This window comes from Nerophis ophidion, linkage group LG24 (genome assembly GCF_033978795.1).
Source record: "Nerophis ophidion isolate RoL-2023_Sa linkage group LG24, RoL_Noph_v1.0, whole genome shotgun sequence".
NCBI classification, from domain to species: Eukaryota; Metazoa; Chordata; class Actinopteri; order Syngnathiformes; family Syngnathidae; genus Nerophis; species Nerophis ophidion.
In genome coordinates, this window is record NC_084634.1 from 34,228,553 (window position 1) to 34,251,943 (window position 23,391).

The 23,391-nt window shown below is 40.7% G+C and overlaps 1 protein-coding gene across 1 annotated transcript; it reads left to right on the forward strand.

Annotated features, from left to right (window-relative positions):
* Positions 1 to 3,516: 3,516 nt before the first annotated feature.
* On the forward strand, positions 3,517 to 23,045 carry prep (prolyl endopeptidase). The gene is made up of 14 exons (XM_061885868.1): positions 3,517 to 3,730; positions 3,940 to 4,014; positions 10,321 to 10,454; positions 10,675 to 10,805; positions 10,895 to 11,104; positions 11,957 to 12,078; positions 12,153 to 12,258; positions 12,362 to 12,553; positions 12,637 to 12,834; positions 16,847 to 16,950; positions 17,054 to 17,285; positions 18,782 to 18,913; positions 18,994 to 19,150; positions 21,786 to 23,045. Exons 1-14 carry the CDS (start codon positions 3,596 to 3,598, stop codon positions 22,075 to 22,077), a joined length of 2,220 nt encoding a protein of 739 aa, XP_061741852.1. The 5' UTR covers positions 3,517 to 3,595; the 3' UTR covers positions 22,078 to 23,045.
* Positions 23,046 to 23,391: the final 346 nt, after the last annotated feature.

Consider the following 23,391-nt stretch of genomic DNA (forward strand, 5'->3'; position numbering starts at 1 on the left):
TCACAGTATCATGTTAGACCCGCTCGACATCCATTGCTTTCCTCCTCTCCAAGGTTCTCATAGTCATCATTGTCACCGATGTCCAACTGGGTGTGAGTTTTCCTTGCCCTTATTTGGGCCTACCGAGGATGTCGTAGTGGTTTGTACAGCCCTTTGAGACACTAGTGATTTAGGGCTATATAAGTAAACAATGATTGATTGATTGATCATGTTTGTTTCTGGACTCTGCCGATCCTTGTTTGAGCACTTCCTTGTTTGTTTTAGTCACCATGGCAACGTATTGTGCTCCTCCTCACGGGCTCCTGTCACACACCTGTTTCCGATTATTATTTTTGTATTTAAGCCCACCTGATTCCTTAGTTCGTCCTCGGTCCATTGTTTGCTTTACGCAACAAGTCACGTTAAGTATTCTGTTCTATGTCTTTCCATGTGCTTCGTTCCGCCTTATCTTGGCGTGCGGTCGGCACGTTATATTTTTGTACTTTTGTCTCCTGCTAAGTTTAGCGCTTTATTTTGTCCTTTTGTATCAGTGTTCTTTTGTTTTAATATATTGAAATCAGATTCTTATCTGAACTCCTTCTGATTGGTCGTTGTGCACCCACGAAGTGGCAACCCCGCGCTACAAGTGCGCCGCGTATACGTGACAGTAACTAATTAGATTACCATAGTAACTAATTAGATTACCATAGTAAGTAATTAGATTACCATAGTAACTAGTATATCATGCAAAAGCACAGATTCTAACCCATCAATCCCATCCATTTTCTACCGCTTATTCCCTTTTGGGGGCGCTGGCGCCTATCTCAGCTACAATCGGGCGGAGGGGGCGTACACCCTGGACAAGTCGCCACCTCACCGCAGGGCCAACACAGATAGACAGACAACATTCACACTCACATTCACACACTAGGGCCAATTTAGTGTTGCCAATCAACCTATCCCCAGGTGCATGTTTTTGGAGGTGGGAGGAAGCCGGAGTACCCGGAGGGAACCCACGCATTCACGGGGAGAACATGCAAACTCCACACAGAAAGATCCTGAGCCTGGATTTGAACCCAGGACTGCAGGACCTTCGTATTGTCAATCAATCAATCAATGTTTATTTATATAGCCCCAAATCACAAATGTCTCAAAGGACTGCACAAATCATTACGACTACAACATCCTCGGAAGAACCCACAAAAGGGCAAGGAAAACTCACACCCAGTGGGCAGGGAGAATTCACATCCAGTGGGACGCCAGTGACAATGCTGACTATGAGAAACCTTGGAGAGGACCTCAGATGTGGGCAACCCCCCCCCCCTCTAGGGGACCGAAAGCAATGGATGTCGAGCGGGTCTAACATGATACTGTGAAAGTTTAATCCATATTGGCTCCAACACAGCCGCGAGAGTTCAGTTCAAAGCGGATCCAAGACAGCAGCGAGAGTCCCGTCCACAGGAGACCATCTCAAGCGGAGGCGGATCAGCAGCGTAGAGATGTCCCCAATCGATACAGGCGAGCGGTCAGTCCTGGTCTGGTGTAGTATTTCAGTATTTTTTGTGTCTTATTAGTATTTTAATTTTCCTGAAGGAATCAATAAAGTGTTTAGGGCACGTCCAAACGGTAGGAGGCCACGGGGAAGACCCAGGACACGTTGGGAAGGCTATGTCTCCCGGCTGGCCTGGGAACGCCTCGGGATCCCCCGGGAAGAGCTAGACGAAGAGGCTGGGGAGAAGGAAGTCTGGGTTTCCCTGCTTAGGCTGTTGCCCCCGCGACCCAACCTCGGATAAGCGGAAGAAGATGGATGGATGGATGGATGGAATCAATAAAGTACTAGCTATCTATCTTGGGAGTCAGGGGCCAGTGCCTGCATACAGCAATCAAAGCCGCATCTGAAGCAGCCGAAAAGAGCAGCCAGTGGCTCTGGCTGAAGAGGAATGACCCTGATTGGGCCCCCAACTGGTGCATCAGGAGGTATGCGGTCAGGCAGACCAAAATCTGACTCAGGGAACCGGACGCCCCTGCCATGCATAGTCCCCTGATATGTCTGCCAACGAGGTGACTTTCATAGCTAATTGGACTTGGGTCGCAAGGTCAGGTCTGATCATCCTCTAGCTGGCCGCCTCTGGAGAGGGTGTATAGTGTTGAAGGCCGAAACACTCAGTGACCCAGAGGAACTTTACTGATGATGCACACCCGTAAATTATTTGATCCTTCAGGTCTTCCATTCACATTCACTGTTCACTTCCAAGGCCAGCAAGTGTATGTGCTCGCAAAGGATGCAAACAACTCATTCTCTTTTTAATTTGTTTTAGGAGTCTTGTTACGTGTTTTTAGGAGTCTTGTTACGTGTTTTAGGAGTAATTTACGTTTTAGATGTTACTGTGCATCTCTTCGGAGTCATTTTATGTGTTTTAGAGTCTTGTTTCATGTTTTAGAAGTTGGTGGTTGTGTTTGTAAATGTTTTACTAGTCATTTTAATGTGTTAAGGCACTTGATGCATTTGTGGTTCACACAAGAGGTGGAACATCTCACTCTGTGTTTTGTGGAATCTATCTATCTATCGATCTATCTATCTATCTATCTATCTATGTATCTATCATTCTATCCATCCATCCATCCATCCATCCATCCATCCATCCATCTATCTATCTATCATTCTATCCATCCATCCATCCATCTATCTATCGTTCTATCTATCTATCTCTATCTATCTATCGTTCTATCTATCGATCGTTCTATCGATCGTTCTATCTATCTATCGTTCTATCTATCGTTCTATCGTTCTATCCATCTATCTATCGATCGTTCTATCCATCGATCGATCGTTCTAGCCATCCATCCATTCATCCATCTATCTATCGATCGATCCATCCATCCATCCATCCATCCATCGTTCTATCATTCTATCGTTCTATCCATCCATCCATCCATCTAACGATCGATCGTTCTAACTATCTATCCATCTCTATCTATCTATCTATCTATCTATCTATCTATCTATCTATCCATCTCTATCTATCTATCTATCCAGCTATCTATATCTATCCATCCATCTATCTATCTATTTCTATCTATCGATCATTCTATCTATCGTTCTATCCATCTATCTATCTATCAATCTATCGATCGTTCTATCCATCGATCGATCGTTCTATCCATCCATCCATCCATTCATCCATCCATCCATCCATCCATCCATCCATCCATTGTTCTATCATTCTATCGTTCTATCGTCATATCCATCCATCCATTTAACGATCGATCGTTCGATCGATCGTTCTATCTATCTATCTATCCATCTCTATCTATCTATCTATCTATCCAGCTATCTATATCGATCCATCCATCCATCCATCCATCCATCCATCCATCCATCCATCCATCCATCCATCCATCTATCCATCCATCCATCTATCTATCTATCTATCTATCTATCTGGTACTACTATGAGGTATTGTAATTGTTGTCACTGCGGTAATGCGGTTTTCTATCACTAGATGGCGCGCTACATTTCCCCCACTCGTCAAAGCAGGCCGGGGTCCGCTCTTGACGGCGCTCGCCGACCGTCGACCGCATCCTGTGCCAAACATCCCCCGGCGCCTCAACTTGTATGTTTGCCTTCCCGAGAGCCTTTTTAAAACACCCACCTCGGGCCTTGGGGCGACTTTTTTCCTTACGCATCTGCCGACGTCAGACTTCCAGAATGGCCTTCCAGTACCCGGCGGCGAGCCGCGACGAGGCGGTTGTAAGTCATGCTAGTTAGCCGCCTAGCCCAGCCTGCGCTGTCATTAACCGGGACTGTGCTAATGTTAGCATGCTAGTTAGCCTCCTTCTCATGCACAAACATTATAACCTTGTTTTAGGATTATGTGTTGAATTGTGACACGAGCTGCTTTTAAATATATATATATATATATGTATATATATATATATATATCTGTATGTGTGTCCTAGGTGGATGATTATCACGGCTACAAAATGCCAGATCCATACAGCTGGCTGGAAGACCCCGACAGCGAAAAGACCCAGGTAATAATAGAATAGAATGGACTTTATTGTCATTACATTTGCATATAACAAGATTAAGGACTCCAATTTAAGGTGCAGTATTGGAAACAAATATGGGGGTGAAATAAATCACACAAGAGAAAACTAGCAATTGAAATAATCAGACTACTATCTATAAAAATAATAAGAAATCCTGTACAATATACAAAACACTGTAGAAATACAAAATACTGTACAATATACACAACAAGATATTAATAAAAACAATAAACTCATTACAACACTTTATGTAGGCTGACCATAGTCTAAAATCCACAAAAGAGGAAACATATATTTGTGCCTAGGTGAAAATTTGCCAATGATACTTGAACTTGCTTTATAAATAATATATTTATCTATTGGCCTACTGAAACCCACTACTACCGACCACGCAGTCTGATAGTTTATATATCAATGATGAAATATTAACATTGCAACACATGCCAATATGGCTGGTTTCCATCCATCCATCCATCATCTTCCGCTTATCCGAGGTCGGGTCGCGGGGGCAACAGCCTAAGCAGGGAAACCCAGACTTCCCTCTCCCCAGCCACTTCGTCTAGCTCTTCCCGGGGGATCCTGAGGCGTTCCCAGGCCAGCCGGGAGACATAGTCTTCCCAACGTGTCCTGGGTCTTCCCCGTGGCCTCCCAACGGTTGGACGTGCCCTAAACACCTCCCTAGGGAGGCGTTCGGGTGGCATCCTGACCAGATGCCCGAACCACCTCATCTGGCTCCTCTTGATGTGAAGGAGCAGCGGCTTTACTTTGAGTTCCTCCCGGATGGCAGAGCTTCTCACCCTATCTCTAAGGGAGAGCCCCGCCACACGGCGGAGGAAACTAATTTCGGCCGCTTGTACCCGTGATCTTATCCTTTCGGTCATGACCCAAAGCTCATGACCAATGGTGAGGATGGGAACGTAGATCGACCGGTAAATTGAGAGCTTTGCCTTCCGGCTCAGCTCCTTCTTCACCACAACGGATCGGTACAACGTCCGCATTACTGAAGACGCCGCACCGATCCGCCTGTCGATCTCACGATCCACTCTTCCCTCACTCGTGAACAAGACTGGCTGGTTTAGTTTACTAAATTACAATTTTACATTTCTCGCGGAGTTTTTTGTTGATAACGTCGCGGAATGATGACGCGTGTTTGTGACGTCAAAAACTGTCAGGAAATATTAGTGCAGCAACACTTACGGCTAAAAGTCGTCTCTTTTCATTGTGCAATTAGACAGTATTCTGGACATCTGTGTTGCTGAATCTTTTGCAATTTGTTCAATAAATAATGGAAAAGTCAAAGTCGAAAGATGGAGTTGGGAAGCTTTAGCCTTTAGCCACACAAAAACGTTGATTCCTTGTTTAAAATTCCCGGAGGTGAAGCTTTACTATGGATCAGAGCTGTCAAGCGAACATGGTTCCCTACCACTTGTCAGCAAGCAGGTTTCGGTGAGAAAATTGTGGTAAAAAGTTTCCACTTTCCGGAGATCAGCTGAGCTTGTGCCGTCCGTACAGCTGCCGTCAACTTCCATCTGACACTGGTGTCACACCAACTATCAGGTAATATTAAACTCAGTAAAACACTAGCAACAATAGAAAGATAAGGGATTTCCCAGATTTATCCTAGTAAATGTGTCTAAAAACCGCGTTTTTTTTTTTAACCTGATTTTTTTTTTTTTGTAGTCCATCGTTATTAATATCCTCAAACACGAATCTTTCATCCTCGCTGAAATTATTGGGGAAATTGTCGTTTTCTCGGTTCGAATAGCTCTTTTTGTTGGAGGCTCCCATTAAAAACAATATGAGGATGTGAGGAGCCATCAACGGGTGACGTAGTCGTCTGCGACTTCCGGTAAAGGCAGGGTTTTTGTGTTTGCTACCAAAAGTTACGAACTTAATTGTCGATGTTCTCTACTAAATTATTTCAGCAAAAATATGGCAATATCGCGAAATGATCATGTATGACTCATAGAATGGACCTGCTATCCCCGTTTTAAATAAGAAAATCTCATTTCAGTAGGCTTTTAAAGTGCTGTAGTGGGAACAAATATGGGGTGAAATAAATAACACAAGAGGTATTAAAGGAAAAAACTAACAATTGAAATAAACAGACTACTATCCAATAAAAACAATAAGCAATCCTGTACAATATACAAAACACTATAGAAATACAAAATACTGTACAATATACAGAACAAGACAATAATAATAAACTCATTACAACACTTTATGTAGGCTGACCATAGTCTGAAATCCCAAAAAGAGGACACATATATTTGTGCCAAAGTAAAAATTTGCCAATGATACTTGAACTTGCTTTATAAATAATATATTTATTTAAATAGAGTAGTTTTTCCTCCTCTGTTGACAGCAGTGTTGGTGCTAGGTATTTTCGAAATGGGGTCCCAGGCATACTTGCCAACCCTCCCGGATTTCCGGGAGACTCCCGAAACTCAGCGCCTCTCCCGAAAACCTCCCGGGACAAATTTTCTCCCGAAATTCAGGCGGAGCTGGAGGCCACGCCCCCTCCAGCTCCATACGGACCGAGTGATGTGTCGACAGCCTGTTTTCACGTCCGCTTTCCCACATTATAAACAGAGTGCCTGCCCAATGACGTTACAACTGTAGAATGATCGAGGGCGAGTTCTTGGTTTCTTATATGGGTTTATTGTTAGGCAGTCTCATTAACATTCCCCCAGCGCAGCAACAACACACAACAGCAGTCACGTTTTTGTCTACCGTAAAGCAGTTTGTCTGCCGTAAACCGCAATGTTGTGACGCTCTTAAACAGGACAATACTGCCATCTACTGTACATGCATATGTGACAATAACATCTACGGCTTTTAGAGCAGTGGTTCTCAACCTTTTTTCTGAGATGTACCCCCTGTGAAATTGTTTTTAATTCAAGTACCCCTAATCAGAGCAAAGCCTTTTTGGTTGAAAAAAAAAAGATAAAGAAGTAAAGTTCAGCACTGTGGCATCAGTTTCTGATTTATTAAATTGTATAACAGTGCAAAATATTTCTCATTTGGAGTGGTCTTTCTTGAACTATTTTGAAAAAAATATATAAAAATAACTAAAAAAATATATAAAAATAACTAAAAACTTGTTGAAAAATAAACAAGTGATTCAATTATAAATAAAGATTTCTACACATACTGCGATGAGGTGGCGACTTGTCCAAGGTGTACACCGCCTTCCGCCCGATTGTAGCTGAGATAGGCACCAGCGCGTCCCCAAAGGGAATAAGCGGTAGTAAATGGATGGATGGATAGCTGCAAATATACTCCTCCCCTCTTAACCACGCCCCCAACAACCCGCCCCCAACCACGCCCCTTGCCCAACCCCCACCACGCCCCCCACCTCCCGAAATCGGAGGTCTCAAGGTTGGCAAGTATGGTCCCAGGGACCCCATCAAGTCATAAAAATGGGGTCCCACTTTTTTGTAAGTGTTTTAAAAAGAAATAAGTGAAGTGAATTTATATAGCGCTTTTCTCTAGTGACTCAAAGCGCTTTACATAGTGAAACCCAATATCTAAGTCAATGGTTCTTAACCTTTTTTCAGTGATGTACCCCCTGTGAACATATTTTTAATTCAAGTACCCCCTAATCAGAGCAAAGCCTGTTTGGTTGAAAAAAAGAGATGATTTCTGATTTATTAAATTGTATAACAGTGTAAAATATTGCTCATTTGTAGTGGTCTTTCTTGAACTATTTGGAAAAAAAAAGATATAAAAGTAACTAAAAACTTGTTGAAAAACAAACAAGTGATTCAATTATGAATAAAGATTTCTACACATACAAGTAATCATCAACTTAAAGTGCCCTCTTTGGGGATTGTAATAGAGTTCCATCTGGATTCAATTCTAAACTTTTCTTCACAAAAAAAGAAATATTTAACATCAATATTTATGGAACATTTCCACAAAAAATCTAGCTGTCAACACTGAATTTTGCATTGTTGCATTTCTTTTCACAGTTTATGAACTTACATCCATATTTTGTTGTAGTAGTATTCAATAAATATATTTAAAAAGGAATTTTGAATTGTTGCGATTGTAGCTGAGATAGGCACCAGCCACCCCAAAGGGAACAAGCGGTAGAAAATGGATGGATGTTATTTTTAGAATATATTTTAAAAATATCACGTACCCCTTGCCATAACTTCAAGTACCCCCAGGGGTACGCGTACCCCCATTTGAGAACCACTGATCTAAGTTACATTTAAACCGGTGTGGGTGGCTCTGGGAGCAGGTGGGTAAAGTGTCTTGCCCAAGGACACAACAGCAGTGACTAGGAAGGCGGAAGCGGGAATCGAACCTGCAACCCTCAAGTTGCTGGCACGGCCACTCTACCAACCGAGCTATGTCGCCCCAAACGTTTGCATTGTCCTGTTATAGGGCTGGGCGATATATCGATATACACGATATATCGCAGGTTTGTCTTTGTGTGATATAGAAAATGACTATATCGTGATATTCGAGTTAGGGCTGGGCGATAAGGTCTTTTTTTAATATCTCGATATTTTTAGGCCATATCACGATACACGATATATATCTCCATATTTTGCCTTAGCCTTGAATGAACACTTGATGCATATAATCACAGCAGTATGATGATTCTATGTGTCTACATTAAAACATTCTTCTTCATACTGCATTAATATATGCTACTTTTAAACTTTCATACAGAGAAGGAAATCACAACTAAGTCAATTGACCAAAACTGTATTTATTAAACAGTTATTAAGCAGTGGCACAAACGTTCATGTCATTTCCAAAACAGAAAGTGCAAGATTGTCAGAGACATTTTAAGTGTAAAAAAAATAAGCTGCATAATAGGAAATCATTTAGTGTTCGTCCCTCGCTAAGTGGTAGGTTACTACGGACGTTATTAAATTCTGTTGAGTATTTTGAGATAGGCGCCAGCGCCCCCCGCGACCCCGAAAGGGAATAAGCGGTAGAAAATGGATGGATGGATGGATGTTGATGTGGAAATGGTTGCTTCGACATAATGTGGGTGTGGCACCGAACGGAGATGTTGACATGCGGAGTAAAAGCACTCTTCATTCTCTCGGAGGTGACTTTTCAAATGATGTTACACATTAGCAGTAATGCTACTTTTGATTGCAACGCCTTTTCCCCACACTTGACAAATTCCCATTTGAAGCCAAACCACCGCCAGACAGGGACCCCCTGCTGTGTTTCTTGGGAATTATTTCTTCCTTCGTTTGCACCTTCTTTCTCTCGTATTACCACTTGCACGGCTCTGCTAGCATCACAGCTAACATTACCCATGCTGCTACTTTTCATTACCGCCTGGGCGTATACGCATTTGACCTATGGTAATTGTGGACCGAGAGAAAATTATTGTAACTATTAACCATCCTCTAATTAGAATCCCCTCTGCTATCAGGGCATATAGGAAATTAAATGTCAACACAATCATGCAAAACACTCAATGTAAACAAAAGGAATATTTAAGAAATTATTCATAAATCAGAATAGTTTTATCGCCATTGTTTGAGAGCGAGTTTACAAACTACGAATAAAGTGTGACAAAATAGTGCACATGTAAACAGAAATCTGAGAAGAGCAATTTTTTTGCAGGTTCATTGCCTGGAAATTAATGGGTCTGTGTAGTTTTTTATTTGGTCTGTTATTCTTATTTAAGTAAGGGAATTAATTTGTTATTAAGTAATTACTATTAGATCAAATTATTATGTTAAAGTACCACATTTTTTGTATTCTATTCAGTCAGTCCTGCACTTTAATTTCCACTTGTTGTTTCCATACATCCCAATAGGGAACGGACAAGAGTTGAAAATAAAAACTTAGCCCGCCAAAGGACTATGGTCCAGTTTGGGAAAAATGCTTTTCCTGTTTCATCCGCAACTAATTGGCTTTCTACAGCACTCGATCTTGAATTTCTCTTCTCACTCCATGCAGAGAATCAACAGCCAGACAACAAGATGGCACAAGCAAACTTGATAGTTGATACCTTTACGCAATTGGCTGTTAAGTGTGTCCCTCCCATTGCTCACTGGCCACTTACTGTTTTGCTAGGTTACAGCAAGTGCCTTTCTTTCCGGTTTATTCCGACCAGAACATATATATATATATATATATATATATATATATATATATATATATATATATATATATATATATCAAACACATTTTTTTATTGATACCTATTATGTCTCTATTGCAATATACAGGTATATTGATATCATTTTACTGTCCCAGCCCAAGGTCATACAATTATTTGATTTTGTGTTTACCCACCAGGCGTTTGTCACTGCTCAGAACCAGCTTACATTGCCCTTTTTGGAGCGCTGTGAGGTTCGAGATCTGTTCAAGGAGCGCATGACTGAGCTGTATGACTATCCCAAGTATAGCTGTCCTTTCAAAAGGGGAAGCAGGTAAGTTGAGCATGAACAAAAACAACAACAACCAAAATCAGGCCAAGAACAACCCTAAGGTGTCACACTTAACACCTGCGGTCCACCATGTATGAATGATAATAAGACCAGCATATAGTGGTGCGAGTGTGCCCTCTCTTAGGCCTTAGTACCAGTCAATTAGGTTATTGTATTGCTCTGATAACCCATTTGTCTGATGTCCATTCATCTTAATATGCAGGTATTTTCACTTCTACAACACTGGCCTTCAGAACCAGAGTGTAATGTATGTGCAGGAGAGCCTTGATGCAGAACCTGCTGTCTTTTTGGATCCAAACACATTTTCTGATGATGGGACAGTTGCCCTGCGAGGTATAAACAAAGTCTTGTAAAAAAAAAAAAAAATGCATTTGCTTGTCAATTATTTCCTAGCTGTGATGGTGTTTTTCCTCCTCTATAAGGCTACGCATTCTCAGAAGATGGAGAGTACTTGGCTTATGGAACTAGTGCCAGCGGGTCTGACTGGGTGGAGATCCACTTCCTGCGCGTGGAGGGTGCCAAGCTGTTGGATGACTGTCTAGAGCGGGTCAAGTTCAGCTGCATGTCCTGGACCCATGATGGGAAGGGACTTTTCTACAACTCCTACCCTAAGCAGGAGGGCAAGAGTGATGGTGAGTTCAAGAGAAAACAATTATACTTTTCTTTCCACTTTTGTTAAAAAAAAAATAAATAAAATAAAAGACATGCACCTGGGGATAGCTTGATTGGCAACACTAAATTGGCCCTAGTGTGTGAATGTTGTCTGTCTATCTGTGTTGGCCCTGCGATGAGGTGGCGACTTGTCCAGGGTGTACCCCACCTTCCGCCCGATTGTAGCTGAGATTGGGGCCAGCGCCCCCCGCGACCCCGAAAGGGAATAAGCGGTAGCAAATGGATGGATGGAAAATAGCATTACTGTTTGGTTTTTTTTGTACAGGCTGACGTTATTTACCATATTTTTTGGAGTGTAAGTCACACCTGCCGAAAATGCATAATAAAGAAAGAAAAAAAACATATAAGTCGCACTGGAGGAAAAGTCGCATTTTTGGGGGAAATTTATTTGATAAAACCCAACAGCAAGAATAGACATTTGAAAGGCAATTTAAAATAGATAAAGAATAGTGAACAGGCTAAATAAGTGTACGTTATGAGGCATAAATAACCAACTGAGAAGTTTCCTGGTATGTTAACATAACATATTATGGTAAGAGTCATTCAAATAACTATAACATATAGAACATGCTATACGTTTACCAAACAGTCTGTCACTCCTAATTGTTAAATCCGATGAAATCTTATACGTTTAGTCTCTTACTTGAATGAGCTAAATAATATTTTTTGATATTTTACGGTAATGTGTTAATAATTTCACACATAAATCGCTCCTGAGTATATGTCGCACCCCTGGCCAAATTGTGAAAAAAAAATGTGACTTATAGTCCAAAAAATTGTTCGCACCATTGACCCGTATGTTTTTTTTTAAGGCACGGAGACATCTACCAACTTGCACCAGAAGCTGTACTTCCACATTTTGGGAACGCAACAATCTGAGGACGTGCTGTGCGCCGAGTTTCCTGATCAACCTAAGTGGATGAGTGGAGCCGAGGTAATTTCTTGTCCTGAACTGAGGTAGAGCTTGTTTTTTAGAGGTGGTTGATGGTGTAAGTTTGAATTGTGCAGGTTTCGGATGATGGCCGCTATGTGCTGCTGTCCATCAGGGAAGGTTGTGACCCTGTCAACAGATTGTGGTATTGTGACCTCAAGACTACCCCTAAGGGCATCACAGGCATGTTTGACATTACTGTAATCATTTTGTGTTTTTGTTATTTATTGGCTATACAAATATTTGGGTTTTTATTGGTGGTCATCTTTCCTCTTCGCAAATCCAGGACTTTTGCCATGGGTGAAGCTTATTGACAACTTTGACGCCGAGTACGAGTATGTAACCAACGAGGGGACAGTTTTTACATTCAAGACAAACCTGGACGCCCCACGTTACCGCCTCATCAACATCGACTTTGCCTCTCCGGCTCAGAACAACTGGACCGAGCTCATCCCTCAGCATGATAAAGACGTCATCGGTGACCACTGCAGCATCTTTAAAAACATGCCCAAAATATTTAGTATTTTTTTAGCTCACCGGCATTCTTCTCTCCTCTCACAGTATTCGCCACCTGCACATACTCCAGATACCTGTTTGTGTGCTTCCTCCATGATGTGAAGAATGTCCTGAAAATGTATCTTCTGAGCTCGGGAGAGGAGCTCAGGACCTTTCCTCTGGATGTCGGCTCCGTGGTCGGATTCACTGGACGCAAGAGGGACTCTGAGATCTTTTATTATTTCACCTCCTTCCTCTCACCAGGTACCACTCACCTGTGATCATATTAGTTTGATTGCAAGATGTTGTAATGCTGATTTTTTTTTTTCATTGGAACTCATGGAATATATCCATTCCAACAATATTTAAGTAACATTTGTATAGACCCAACTCAATGCGCCCTCTGCTGGGTGCTACAAAGTACTGAATCCATCACGCCTGCTTTGCTTCATCCGTGGCGCTTGGGGGTATGGGGAGGGTGTTGGTTTAGCCATAATTAGGCGTGCAAATCCTATTATTCTGCCATCTGATGTAATACACCCAATGTCTCCATCTTATATGCATTGAAGTTTAATGTTATTCCAAATAATGGCAGCAAATATACACGTAATGCACGTAATCTGTGACATTTTATCTAGGGCTGGGCGATACGGTCGAAAAAATATTTCTCGATATATTTTTACTTAAACTCGATATTGGATATACATCTCAACCAATCGTGACTCATTTTATTTTTGATTCAGCCAATTTGATTAACTTTAAATGTGTACTATCACAGACTTAAAACCGTTAGTTATTTTTTGTTGTACATTAAACTATGGTTCTTTTTTTGTTTTATTTAAAGTTAATAAGGATACAATGTTATGCAAAGGTGGGCAAAATTATGACAAATTTATAGACAAATAATACACAGCGGAGAGTGGAGCGAGGAAGTGCAAAATGTCACGATTGTTATTAAGCAGTGGCTCAAGCGTTCATGTAAATTCCAAAAGAGAAAGTGCAAGATTGTCAAAGACATTTTAAAACAAGCTATGAGTGGATTTTCGTGTGTGATGTCACTAAGATGACGTATCGAAACAACACAAAATTAAAGTGCACTTTTTGTACAGAACGCCACTACACTAGTTTAAAACAAATAAAGTGCACTTTTGTGCATTATGTGACACAAGATATTTCAATAAATGTCAAATAAAAATGAGCTGCAAAATAGGAATTTAAATAGTGTATGTCCTTCGCTATGTAGTAGGTTCCTGTGGACCTTATCGCCTTCTGTTGTTGACTTTTTTTTCATACGGTGTTGATCTGGAAATGGTTGCCTCGACATTTTGTTGGTGTGGCACCGAATAGAGATGTTGACATGTGGAGTTTCAACCACTCTTCATTCTCTAGCGGGTGATTTTTCAAATGGTGCTACACATTAGCAATGATGCTACTTTTTGTAGCAGCGTTTTTGCCTCATACTTGTAAAACATCTTCCAGCTTGAAGCCAAACCACCACAAGACGATGGACTCCCTGCTGTTTTTCTTGGGAATTAATTCTTCCTTCATTTGTTACCACACCGCTAGCATCACAGCTAACTTTACCATGGCGCTGCCTGTCTGCTCCACGAGAGCATATGACGTTGCGACAGTATGTGACGTATGTAAGAAGGTGCGCTTGTTTTATGTCTCTGTGAGAAGCAGAGACAACAAAGAGTTAGAAAAGCCTGTAGTGTCATGCCCGCAGCTGAAAGCAACTGCGTGAGAACGCAGAGACTGACCCTATATTCGATATATCGATCAGCTCTACCTGCAAGCAAAATAAATAAAACAATTTCTGCAGATCTTTTTTTTTTAATCGAAATTAAGTAATGTAATTTTCAATGAAATCATAAAAAGGCTAAATAAACATGACATATATTTTGTTTTTTGTTCATTATTATTATTAACATTTCAGCTTTTTCTCATTCCATGAAACCTTTAACTCTAATTATCCATTTAGAGAAAAACACCCACGTTTTGCGGCTGACTTGCGTGTCATCAATGGGATACCTCTGTTTGACCTCGTTCTCCAGGCCGATGAGAAGTGTTGGCACTCGACGGAAAAGTGTCTTCAGACGCTTATTCAGCACAATTGCTCGCCGTTAGTCGTGCAACTCCAAGGAGACAAGCAGCTCTTGCACTAAAGCAGCATATTGCGCAGACACCCACAGCTGGCGCCGTCTAATAACAGCGTTGCCGTCTTCAATTCACGCCTAGCTCGACTCCACGGAAGTCTGTGCAGTAAAACAAGGTGACTGGCAGCCCATACAAAATGGCCTATAGCCTGCTTTTTAAATGTTTATATCGCCAACAATCACCTCATTGGATGGTGGCAGCCAAAATTGTCACTCTTATTAACATTTTATTAATTATGCAGCTCTAAAATCAACACAGCTGTAATTCAGACTTCAATGATGTCAGAACCTCTGTGAAACGTCATCACACACTCCTGTGGCAGGATACCCGCAGGGTAAAACCAATTAAAATTATTTATAATAAATGTTTTGAACTTGAGGGGAAAATGCACTCATCTAATTTTGCCTATAATTCACAATCCTTTTTGTAAGACAAGAATACATGTCTTTTTATGCATAGTAACTACTAAATAAATGCGATCAAAAAGACGCTTACAATGGAGCCTATGGGAGTGCCTCTATTTGGCCTATAAAGCGCAATAAAAATCCTAACACCTCCATTAAGGGTTTTTTTATTTATTTATTTTGTCCTGTCCAGCTTCTCAGGCAAATCATATAGTTGATGTAGATGCCCACATCGGCTGTTCAGATTTACTTTACAAAAGAGAAGTGTAGGATACTTCTCTTGTTACCTTATTTGTATTTGACTTTATTAAATGTATTGATATTATCATTTGCTGCAGAAGGGGATAGAAAGAGAAAAAAAGGAAGACAGAGGGGGAAATTGTGGGAACAAGAGGGGGATTAGACAGAGAGACAAAAACAACAGCAAACACAATAATAACAACAACCGTTAAGGGTTTTATATACAAGCTGTAAGTATATATGTAATGTAGTAACAGGCACATTTATAATAACTTGTAATATTTGTATATTCTGATAATTTTAGGTGTACGGCGGCACATTAATTTCAAAAGGGCATCACAACGTTAGCTTTTTCATTCGACAACATCACTGATTACTACTAATCATGAGAGCCAACAAACAAAAACATCACTTACTGTACAATGTCTGCATGTGTTTCTTGCCATTCATACATATAAGTAAACATTGATTGATTGATTGATTGATTGATACATCCTAAATTAGACGCCAAATTTGACCAACTTGTTGGAGTATGTCCTAATCATTCTATCATTATTTATGATCACGAAAAAACTTCCCCGAGCTTTGAGGCGAGTTAGCAGCTCACGAGTTGATGTCAACAAAGCCAAACAAGCTAGTCAGCTCCCTCTTTGACTTAGAACTCCTTTTTATTGTCATTCAAATAGGAAATTTCCAGCACAGATAAGAACAAAATTTCCTTAACATAAGCTCATGGTAGTGCAGCAGAAGAAAAAAAGCAATAAGGAGCATATGCAGTTAAATATATATATATATATATATATATATATATATATATATATATATATATATATATATATATCCATCCATCCATTTCCTACCGCTTATTCCCTTTCGGGGTCGCGGGGGGCGCTGGCGCCTATCTCAGCTACAATCGGGCGGAAGGCAGGGTACACCCTGGACAAGTCGCCACCTCATCGCAGGGCCAACACAGATAGACAGACAACATTCACACTCACATTCACACACTAAGGCCAATTTTAGTGTTGCCAATCAACCTATCCCCAGGTGCATGTCTTTGGAAGTGGGAGGAAGCCGGAGTACCCGGAGGGAACCCACGCATTCACGGGGAGAACATGCAAACTCCACACAGAAAGATCCTTAGCCTGGAATTGAACCCAAGTAATATATAAATATATATATAAAAGAAATATATAGATTACTGTACAGATAAATATATTGCACTTTTTCACATGTGTCCACGTTTATGGATGTATGTTATATTGTCTTTTTTATTCCAGCGAGTTAATCCATTTTGGGGGAGGTTGAGGGGATAATTTAATTATGATGCGTTCAAGAGTCTTACAAAAAAAATATTGGTTTATTGCTTTATCATCACCTGTTCAAAATCTCTTTAGAAAATCTAGAACTTTTGTTGCGTTTCTTAGGTAGTTGACGCGAAGAAATTGTGAAAACTTTCTTCTTTTTGCACCCAGCCATCATTTACCACTGTGACTTGACCAAGGAGCCACTGCAACCTCACATCTTCAGAGAGGTCACTGTCAAAGGCTTTGACCCTTCGGACTACCAGACCACCCAGGTAGTCTTAAAAAAAATGGTCGTATGGGAGAAAACTACTGTAATTACTGTCTGCTGCTCCTGTCCAGTGTCGTTTCCATCTTGTGATGATCTTCCCTCTCCAGGTGTTCTACGCTTCCAAAGACGGCACAGAAATCCCCATGTTCATCGTTCACAAGAAGGGAATCAAAATGGACGGCTCCCACCCGGGCTTCCTGTACGGCTACGGCGGCTTTAACATCTCTATCACGCCCAGCTACAGCGTCTCCCGTCTCATCTTCGTGCGGCACCTCGGCGGAGTCCTGGCCGTCGCCAACATCCGGGGAGGTGGCGAGTATGGCGAGACCTGGCACAAAGGTAATGAGGGGAGAGCAGACTTGGGCAATTTAAGGCTGGGCCACATGTGGCCCGTGAAGCTTTTTAATCTGGCCCGCTGGACATTACCAAATATTTTTAGACCTTTTAAGATCGAAAATGTAGCTGCTATTATGATGTGCAGTGATGTTTCCACATGAGTAAGTCTTGAACCATACAAAGTATTTCAATTAGAGATGTCCAATAATGGCTTTCCGATATTCCGATATTGTCCAACTCTTAATTACCGATTCCGATATCAACAGATACCGATATATACAGTCGTAGAATTAACACAATAGTTTGCCTAATTTTGTTGTGATGCCCCGCCGGATGTATTAAACAATGTAACAAGGTTTTCCAAAATAAATCAACTCAAGTTATGGAAAAAAATGCCAGCATGGCACTGCCGTATTTATTTTTGAAGTCACAAAGTGCATTATTTCTTTTAACATGCCTCAAAACAGCAGCTTGGAATTTGGGACATGCTCTCCCTTAGAGAGTATGAGGAGGTTGAGGTGGACAGAGTAGCGGGTGGGGGGGGGATATTGTAGTGTCTCGGAAGAGTCAGTGCTGCAAAGGTTTCTGGGTATTTGGTTTGTTGTGTTTATGTTGCAGTGTGGCGCTTATTTGTAACAGTGTTAAAATTGTTTATACGGCCACCCTCAGTGTAACCTATATGGCTGTTGACCAAGTATGCCTTGCATTCACTAGTGTGTGAAAAGCCGTAGATATTATGTTATTGGGCCAGCACGCAAAGGCAGTGCCTTTTAAGGTTTATTGGCGCTCTGTACTTCTTGTGTACCACTCTGTACAGCGGCGTTTTGAAAAGTAATACATTTTGCTTTTTGATACCGATAATTTCCAATATCACATTTTAAAGCATTTATCGGCCGATAATATCGGCAGTCCGATATTATTGGACATCTCCAATTTCAATGGTGGGAATCTGCGCTTTTGCATGACATACTAGTTACTATGGTAATCTTAGGAAGGAGATTTTTACGACAAAGTTCTAAAGCTTAGTGATATGTCAGATTGTGGGTGGATTTTTTTTACCATTTGCGTCCATATTTCGTTGTTTGTTGCATTTTTGTTGCGTTTTGCTTGATTGTAAAATATGTCGATCGAGAAGGGGTGTGACGTTCTTGATATTCAGTGTTTTATCGTTCATAGTTAAATCTTGTAAATCACACATTCTTCATTTTTATGTACATTCTGGGTGTCTCATTCAGTAAAAAAAATTAAAATTCTGTTCCGTTTTTTTAATAAGGAGGTCTGTCATAACCTCTTTAGCATTTAATCAGGCATTATTGTGAGGTTTTGTATCAGTGTTCCTAAAAATCTGAAGTTTTTCTCCAAATTTGGTTACCCCGAGGCAAAGTAATTGCCCAGGCCTGAGGTAGAGGGACACTATGCATCATGCATTAAATAATCTTGCGTGATTTTTTTTGTTTACCCTGTATGTGTGTACCCATACATTATATTTCTCTTTTTAGCTGGTATGTTGGCAAACAAGCAGAACTGCTTCACAGACTTCCAGTGTGCAGCAGAGTATCTCATCAAGGAGGGATACACCTCCTCGTCCAAACTCACCATCAATGGAGGCTCAAACGGCGGCCTTCTCGTAGGTGCGTCATTAAGAGGCTGTAACAAAACTACCTCCTCCTTCTGCCCCAGCCATCATTGACGTATGCTCTTCCCTCCCCAGCGGCGTGTGTAAACCAACGACCCGAGTTGTTCGGTTGTGCTGTCGCCCAAGTCGGTGTCATGGACATGCTCAAATTCCACAAGTTCACCATCGGCCATGCCTGGACAACTGACTTTGGCTGCTCGGACGACAAAGAGCAGTTTGAGTGGCTGATCAAGTAAGTAAAACACATGGTCACTTATTATTAGGTAGCTACGTTCAGTAATTCAAAGGGCTGCAACGGTACTGTACTCAGTTTTTGGACCCTGGTTTCGGTTCGTGTTTGGTAAATATTTTGTGTTAAGAAAAAACAACTTTCTCTCTGATCCAAATCGTCTATATTTTGCTGGTCAGCAGAAAAACTGTATTTTGCAGTTAAAAATATCACCGGTGTACTGAATTTTATAAGACGTTTCTTAAAGGAACACTGCACTTTTTTATTTATTTTGCCTATTGTTTGATTTTTTTGGTTTACTTTGGGTAAACACGCTATTTATGCCAAAACAACTTGTCTCCAACTTCCACATTTGCAGCTTCGAGTCGCTTTCGCCTCACTCCGTCTGCTTCCATGTGCTCCAATGTTTCACCCTAATCTTCGTGCTCGCTTCTAGAAGCAGCAGTTCATCCTCTGTAGATTCAGGTTCAAAAAGATAAGGTTGTGAATCCTCATTTGTCCAAAAATATTCGTCTTTGTTTTTTGTTACCAAGTCTATCATGATTACATATGATTCGGAAGTAGGAACACACATCCTGTGCTGTGGAAACAGAAATCAATATGTGAAAGAATTCAGTCCTGGCATGGATTAAATTGTTCAAAATACAGTAAATATAGAACGCTTCACATATTATTATGAACGTGTTTGTAACTACGTTATATATATACTTAGTGTGTATACAAATCGTTGATGGAGGTTTTTGCAGTTGTCTCATTGGGGTTTGAAGGCTACAACAACCAAGCATTTTTTTTAATCATTTTTAAAATCCAAATAATAAAAAACAAAAGATGTGTGTTCTTGATTCCCATAATGATTGTGAATGATAGCACACAGTTTTTTTTTACACTCTGACTCTCCCAAATTCAAACTGCACTTTTCAATGTATTTTCATAAAATATACCGGAAGCTATATGAGTTAATAAATGTCCGCAAAATGGGTCACTGCTTCCCAGTAAGGTGTGATGGTCTGTCTTGCACTTGTGTGTACGAAGTCAAGAAATAAGAAGCAATTTAGCATTTAAAAGTGTTGTGTTAGTTACTGTTAACTTAAAGGCGACGTGTACTTTTTTTGGAATTATGCCTGTCGTCCACAACCATTGTGTTTACTTTTTATATTTATTTATTCGCACATTATAAACAGTACAAAAGGTAACATTGTTAAAATACGAAGAGACAAGAAATTAATAATAAGAAATACGTAATAAGAAATAAGTGCAGGTCAGAAAAGAAACTCAAAAAGTTCTTATGCAAGGTTCTCACCTAAAGCAGTAAATTGACAAACAAAATTAAACATAGTACTGTATTTTTGGACTATAAGGCACACTTTAAAAACCTTTCATTTTCTCAAAAATTGATGGTGGACCTTTATAACCCGGTGCGCCTAATGTACGGAATAATTCTGGTGGTACTTCCGACCTTGAAGCAATTATATTTGGTACATGGTCTAATTATAAGTGTGACCAGTAGATGGCAGTCACACGTAAATGTAAATGGGTTACACTTGTGTAGCGCTTTTTTTACCTTCAAGGTACTTGAAGCGCTTTTACTTTATTTCCACATTCACTCATTCACACACTGATGGTGGGAGCTGCCATGTTAGGCCCTAACCACGACCCATCAGGAGCGAGGGTGAAGTGTCTTGCTCAAGGACACAATGGACATGACTCGATTGGTAGAAGGTGGCAATCGAACCAGGAACCCTCAGGTTGCTGGCACGGCCACTCTCCCCAACATGTACCACGCCGTCCCCAGGATAAATAAGCAACCATGTCAGCATTTTTTTTTTACTTTGGCATCCATGCATTTTAGGTAGCATTTTATAAATGCTCAGCTGCAGTGCTTACTTATTGACGGTGCTTGTCGTTTTGTTATTAACACTCTATATATTGATGCATGGTCAGTTATATTTAAATACTGACAGTAAGTCCACATAAGAAATAGGTGTTGACTGCAGAGTAGAATATAATGGAATGAGAATAGAGTAGAATGGACTTTATTGTCATTATATTTGCATATAACGAGATTAAGGACTCCATTTTAAGATGCAGTAGTGGGAACAAATATGGGGTGAAAAAATAAATAACACAAGAGGTAATAAAGGAAAAACTAACAGTTAAAATAAACAGACTACTATCTAATAAAAATAATAAGCAATCATGTACAATATAACACTATGACTGAACTATGATGTTAAATGGCCAAAAATACAAAAAGGCAGTGTTTTCTTAGTTTTTTCTGCACAGCCATCTAATCACATTCAATCAGTCTGTCGCACTTTAAAATGGGAGGTTAAGTAGGGAATATTTAAAGATGGGGAGCTAATAAGGCCTCTTTACCCGAGCATTCATTTGTTTCCTAACTGCTAAAACATTGCATAAAATGATTTTTGTTGCTTTTGGTTCATTTTGATTCCATATAATCCCTGAAAACCTTTGAAAATGTAAACTATATAACTACATACAGAAAGTCAATTATTACTTTATGAGCGTGGAGCCTTCAGTTGTATAGAATGAAAGCACACCTAATCTCACATTGTTTCCCCACACTTCCACACCTCTCGGCATATGTGCCCCCTCCCCCCTCCTCATCCCATCCCAGATACTCCCCACTTCACAACATCCGAGTCCCAGAAGACAACGGGGTCCAGTACCCCGCCGTCCTCCTGTTGACGGGCGACCACGACGACCGGGTGGTGCCCCTCCACTCGCTCAAATACATCGCCACCCTGCAGCACACCGTGGGCCGCGACGCCAAGCAGGTCAACCCTCTGTTCATCCTGGTGGACACAAAGTCGGGCCACGGCGCCGGCAAGCCCACCAGCAAAGTCATCCAGGAGGTGGCCGACACTTACGCTTTTATCGCTCGCTGTCTCAAAATCTCCTGGGTTTAAACAAGCCACACCTGTTGCGTGCGTTCCTGTCTCGTCCTCCTTTACCGCAGAGAACTTTAAAAGAACACAAGTTAACGGACAACACATCCCACAGCTTTCTCCTAATGCAGTGGTTCTTAACCTGGATTCGATCGAGTCGGGCTCAGGGGTTCGGCGGAGGTCAAGACACAACCGACTCCTCGGGTAAATAAAAACTTCTCCCGATCGGCTTATTACGGATACGGCAACAGCAGAAGACACTGATTTGCAGGTGTGTCATTTGTTGTGAGTTTATGCACTGTGTTGGTTTTGTTCTTTGAACAAGGTGATGTTCATACACGGTTCATTTTGTGCACCAGGAAAAAAACATGGTAACACTTTAGTATGGAGAACATTCACCATCAATTAGTTGCTTGTTAACATGCAAATTAGTAACATATTGGCTCTTAACTAGTCATTAAGTACAACCCTAACCCTCAAACCCTGACCAAATAACTCAAAATTAAGTCTTTGTTACTTAGAATATGTTCCCCATACTAAAGTGTTACCGAAAACATATAACTTTGGCTTGAATTTGAAAAAACAACAACATATTTTTCACTAAAGAAGGGTTCGGTGAATGCGCGTATGAAACTGGTGGGGTTGGGTACGTCCAACAAGGTTAAGAACCACTGTCCTAATGTCATCACTTCGAGGCAAACTTACTGTAATCAGCCAATCAGCTGCTGTCATGAGTGTGTATTTACATTCTGTATTATTTATTGTTTACACATTCATCAGGACACTATTGTGAGCAAGGCTAGGCTGCTACTGCACGTTAGCAGTGTCTCTACAACTAGTTTGTGAGTAAGTGTGTATATGTGTGTGTGTGTGTGTCATTCCCCGTACATGCAGAAAGATTTCTACCTCTTGACATATGCTGATTGTTCCACCTTTAGAAAGGGAACACAACAATGCCACAGCCACAATAAACCTTTTTTAAGCAGGGACATCCATAGACTGGTTTCTTATTCACATTCAGATTGCATGGAAACACTGTGTAACAATGCTGTACAGACACTAATACTTTGATAAACTGTACTAACAAAAACTATACAACCATGGTTTTTACTTAGTGAAGCTTCCCCAGAATTAAAGTAATGGGTCACATTCTACAAAACCAGTGAAGGTGGCATGTTGTGTACTTCATAAATAAAAACAGAATACAATGATTTGCAAATCCTTTTCGTTCAATTGAATAGACTGAAAAGACAAAATATTTAATGTTTGAACTGGAAAACTTTATTTTGGCAAATATTAGCTCATTTAGAATTTCATGCCTGCAACTTGAGGAAC

Excerpts from the sequence above, each read along its gene's own strand:
- prep (XM_061885868.1), top strand. The coding sequence starts at position 3,596 with ATGTTTGCCTTCCCGAGAGCCTTTTTAAAACACCCACCTCGGGCCTTG. Across the intron at positions 12,259-12,361 it reads TACCCCTAAGGGCATCACAG|GACTTTTGCCATGGGTGAAG; the intron begins GCATGTTTGACA and ends TCGCAAATCCAG. Across the intron at positions 19,151-21,785 it reads CAGTTTGAGTGGCTGATCAA|ATACTCCCCACTTCACAACA; the intron begins GTAAGTAAAACA and ends ATCCCATCCCAG.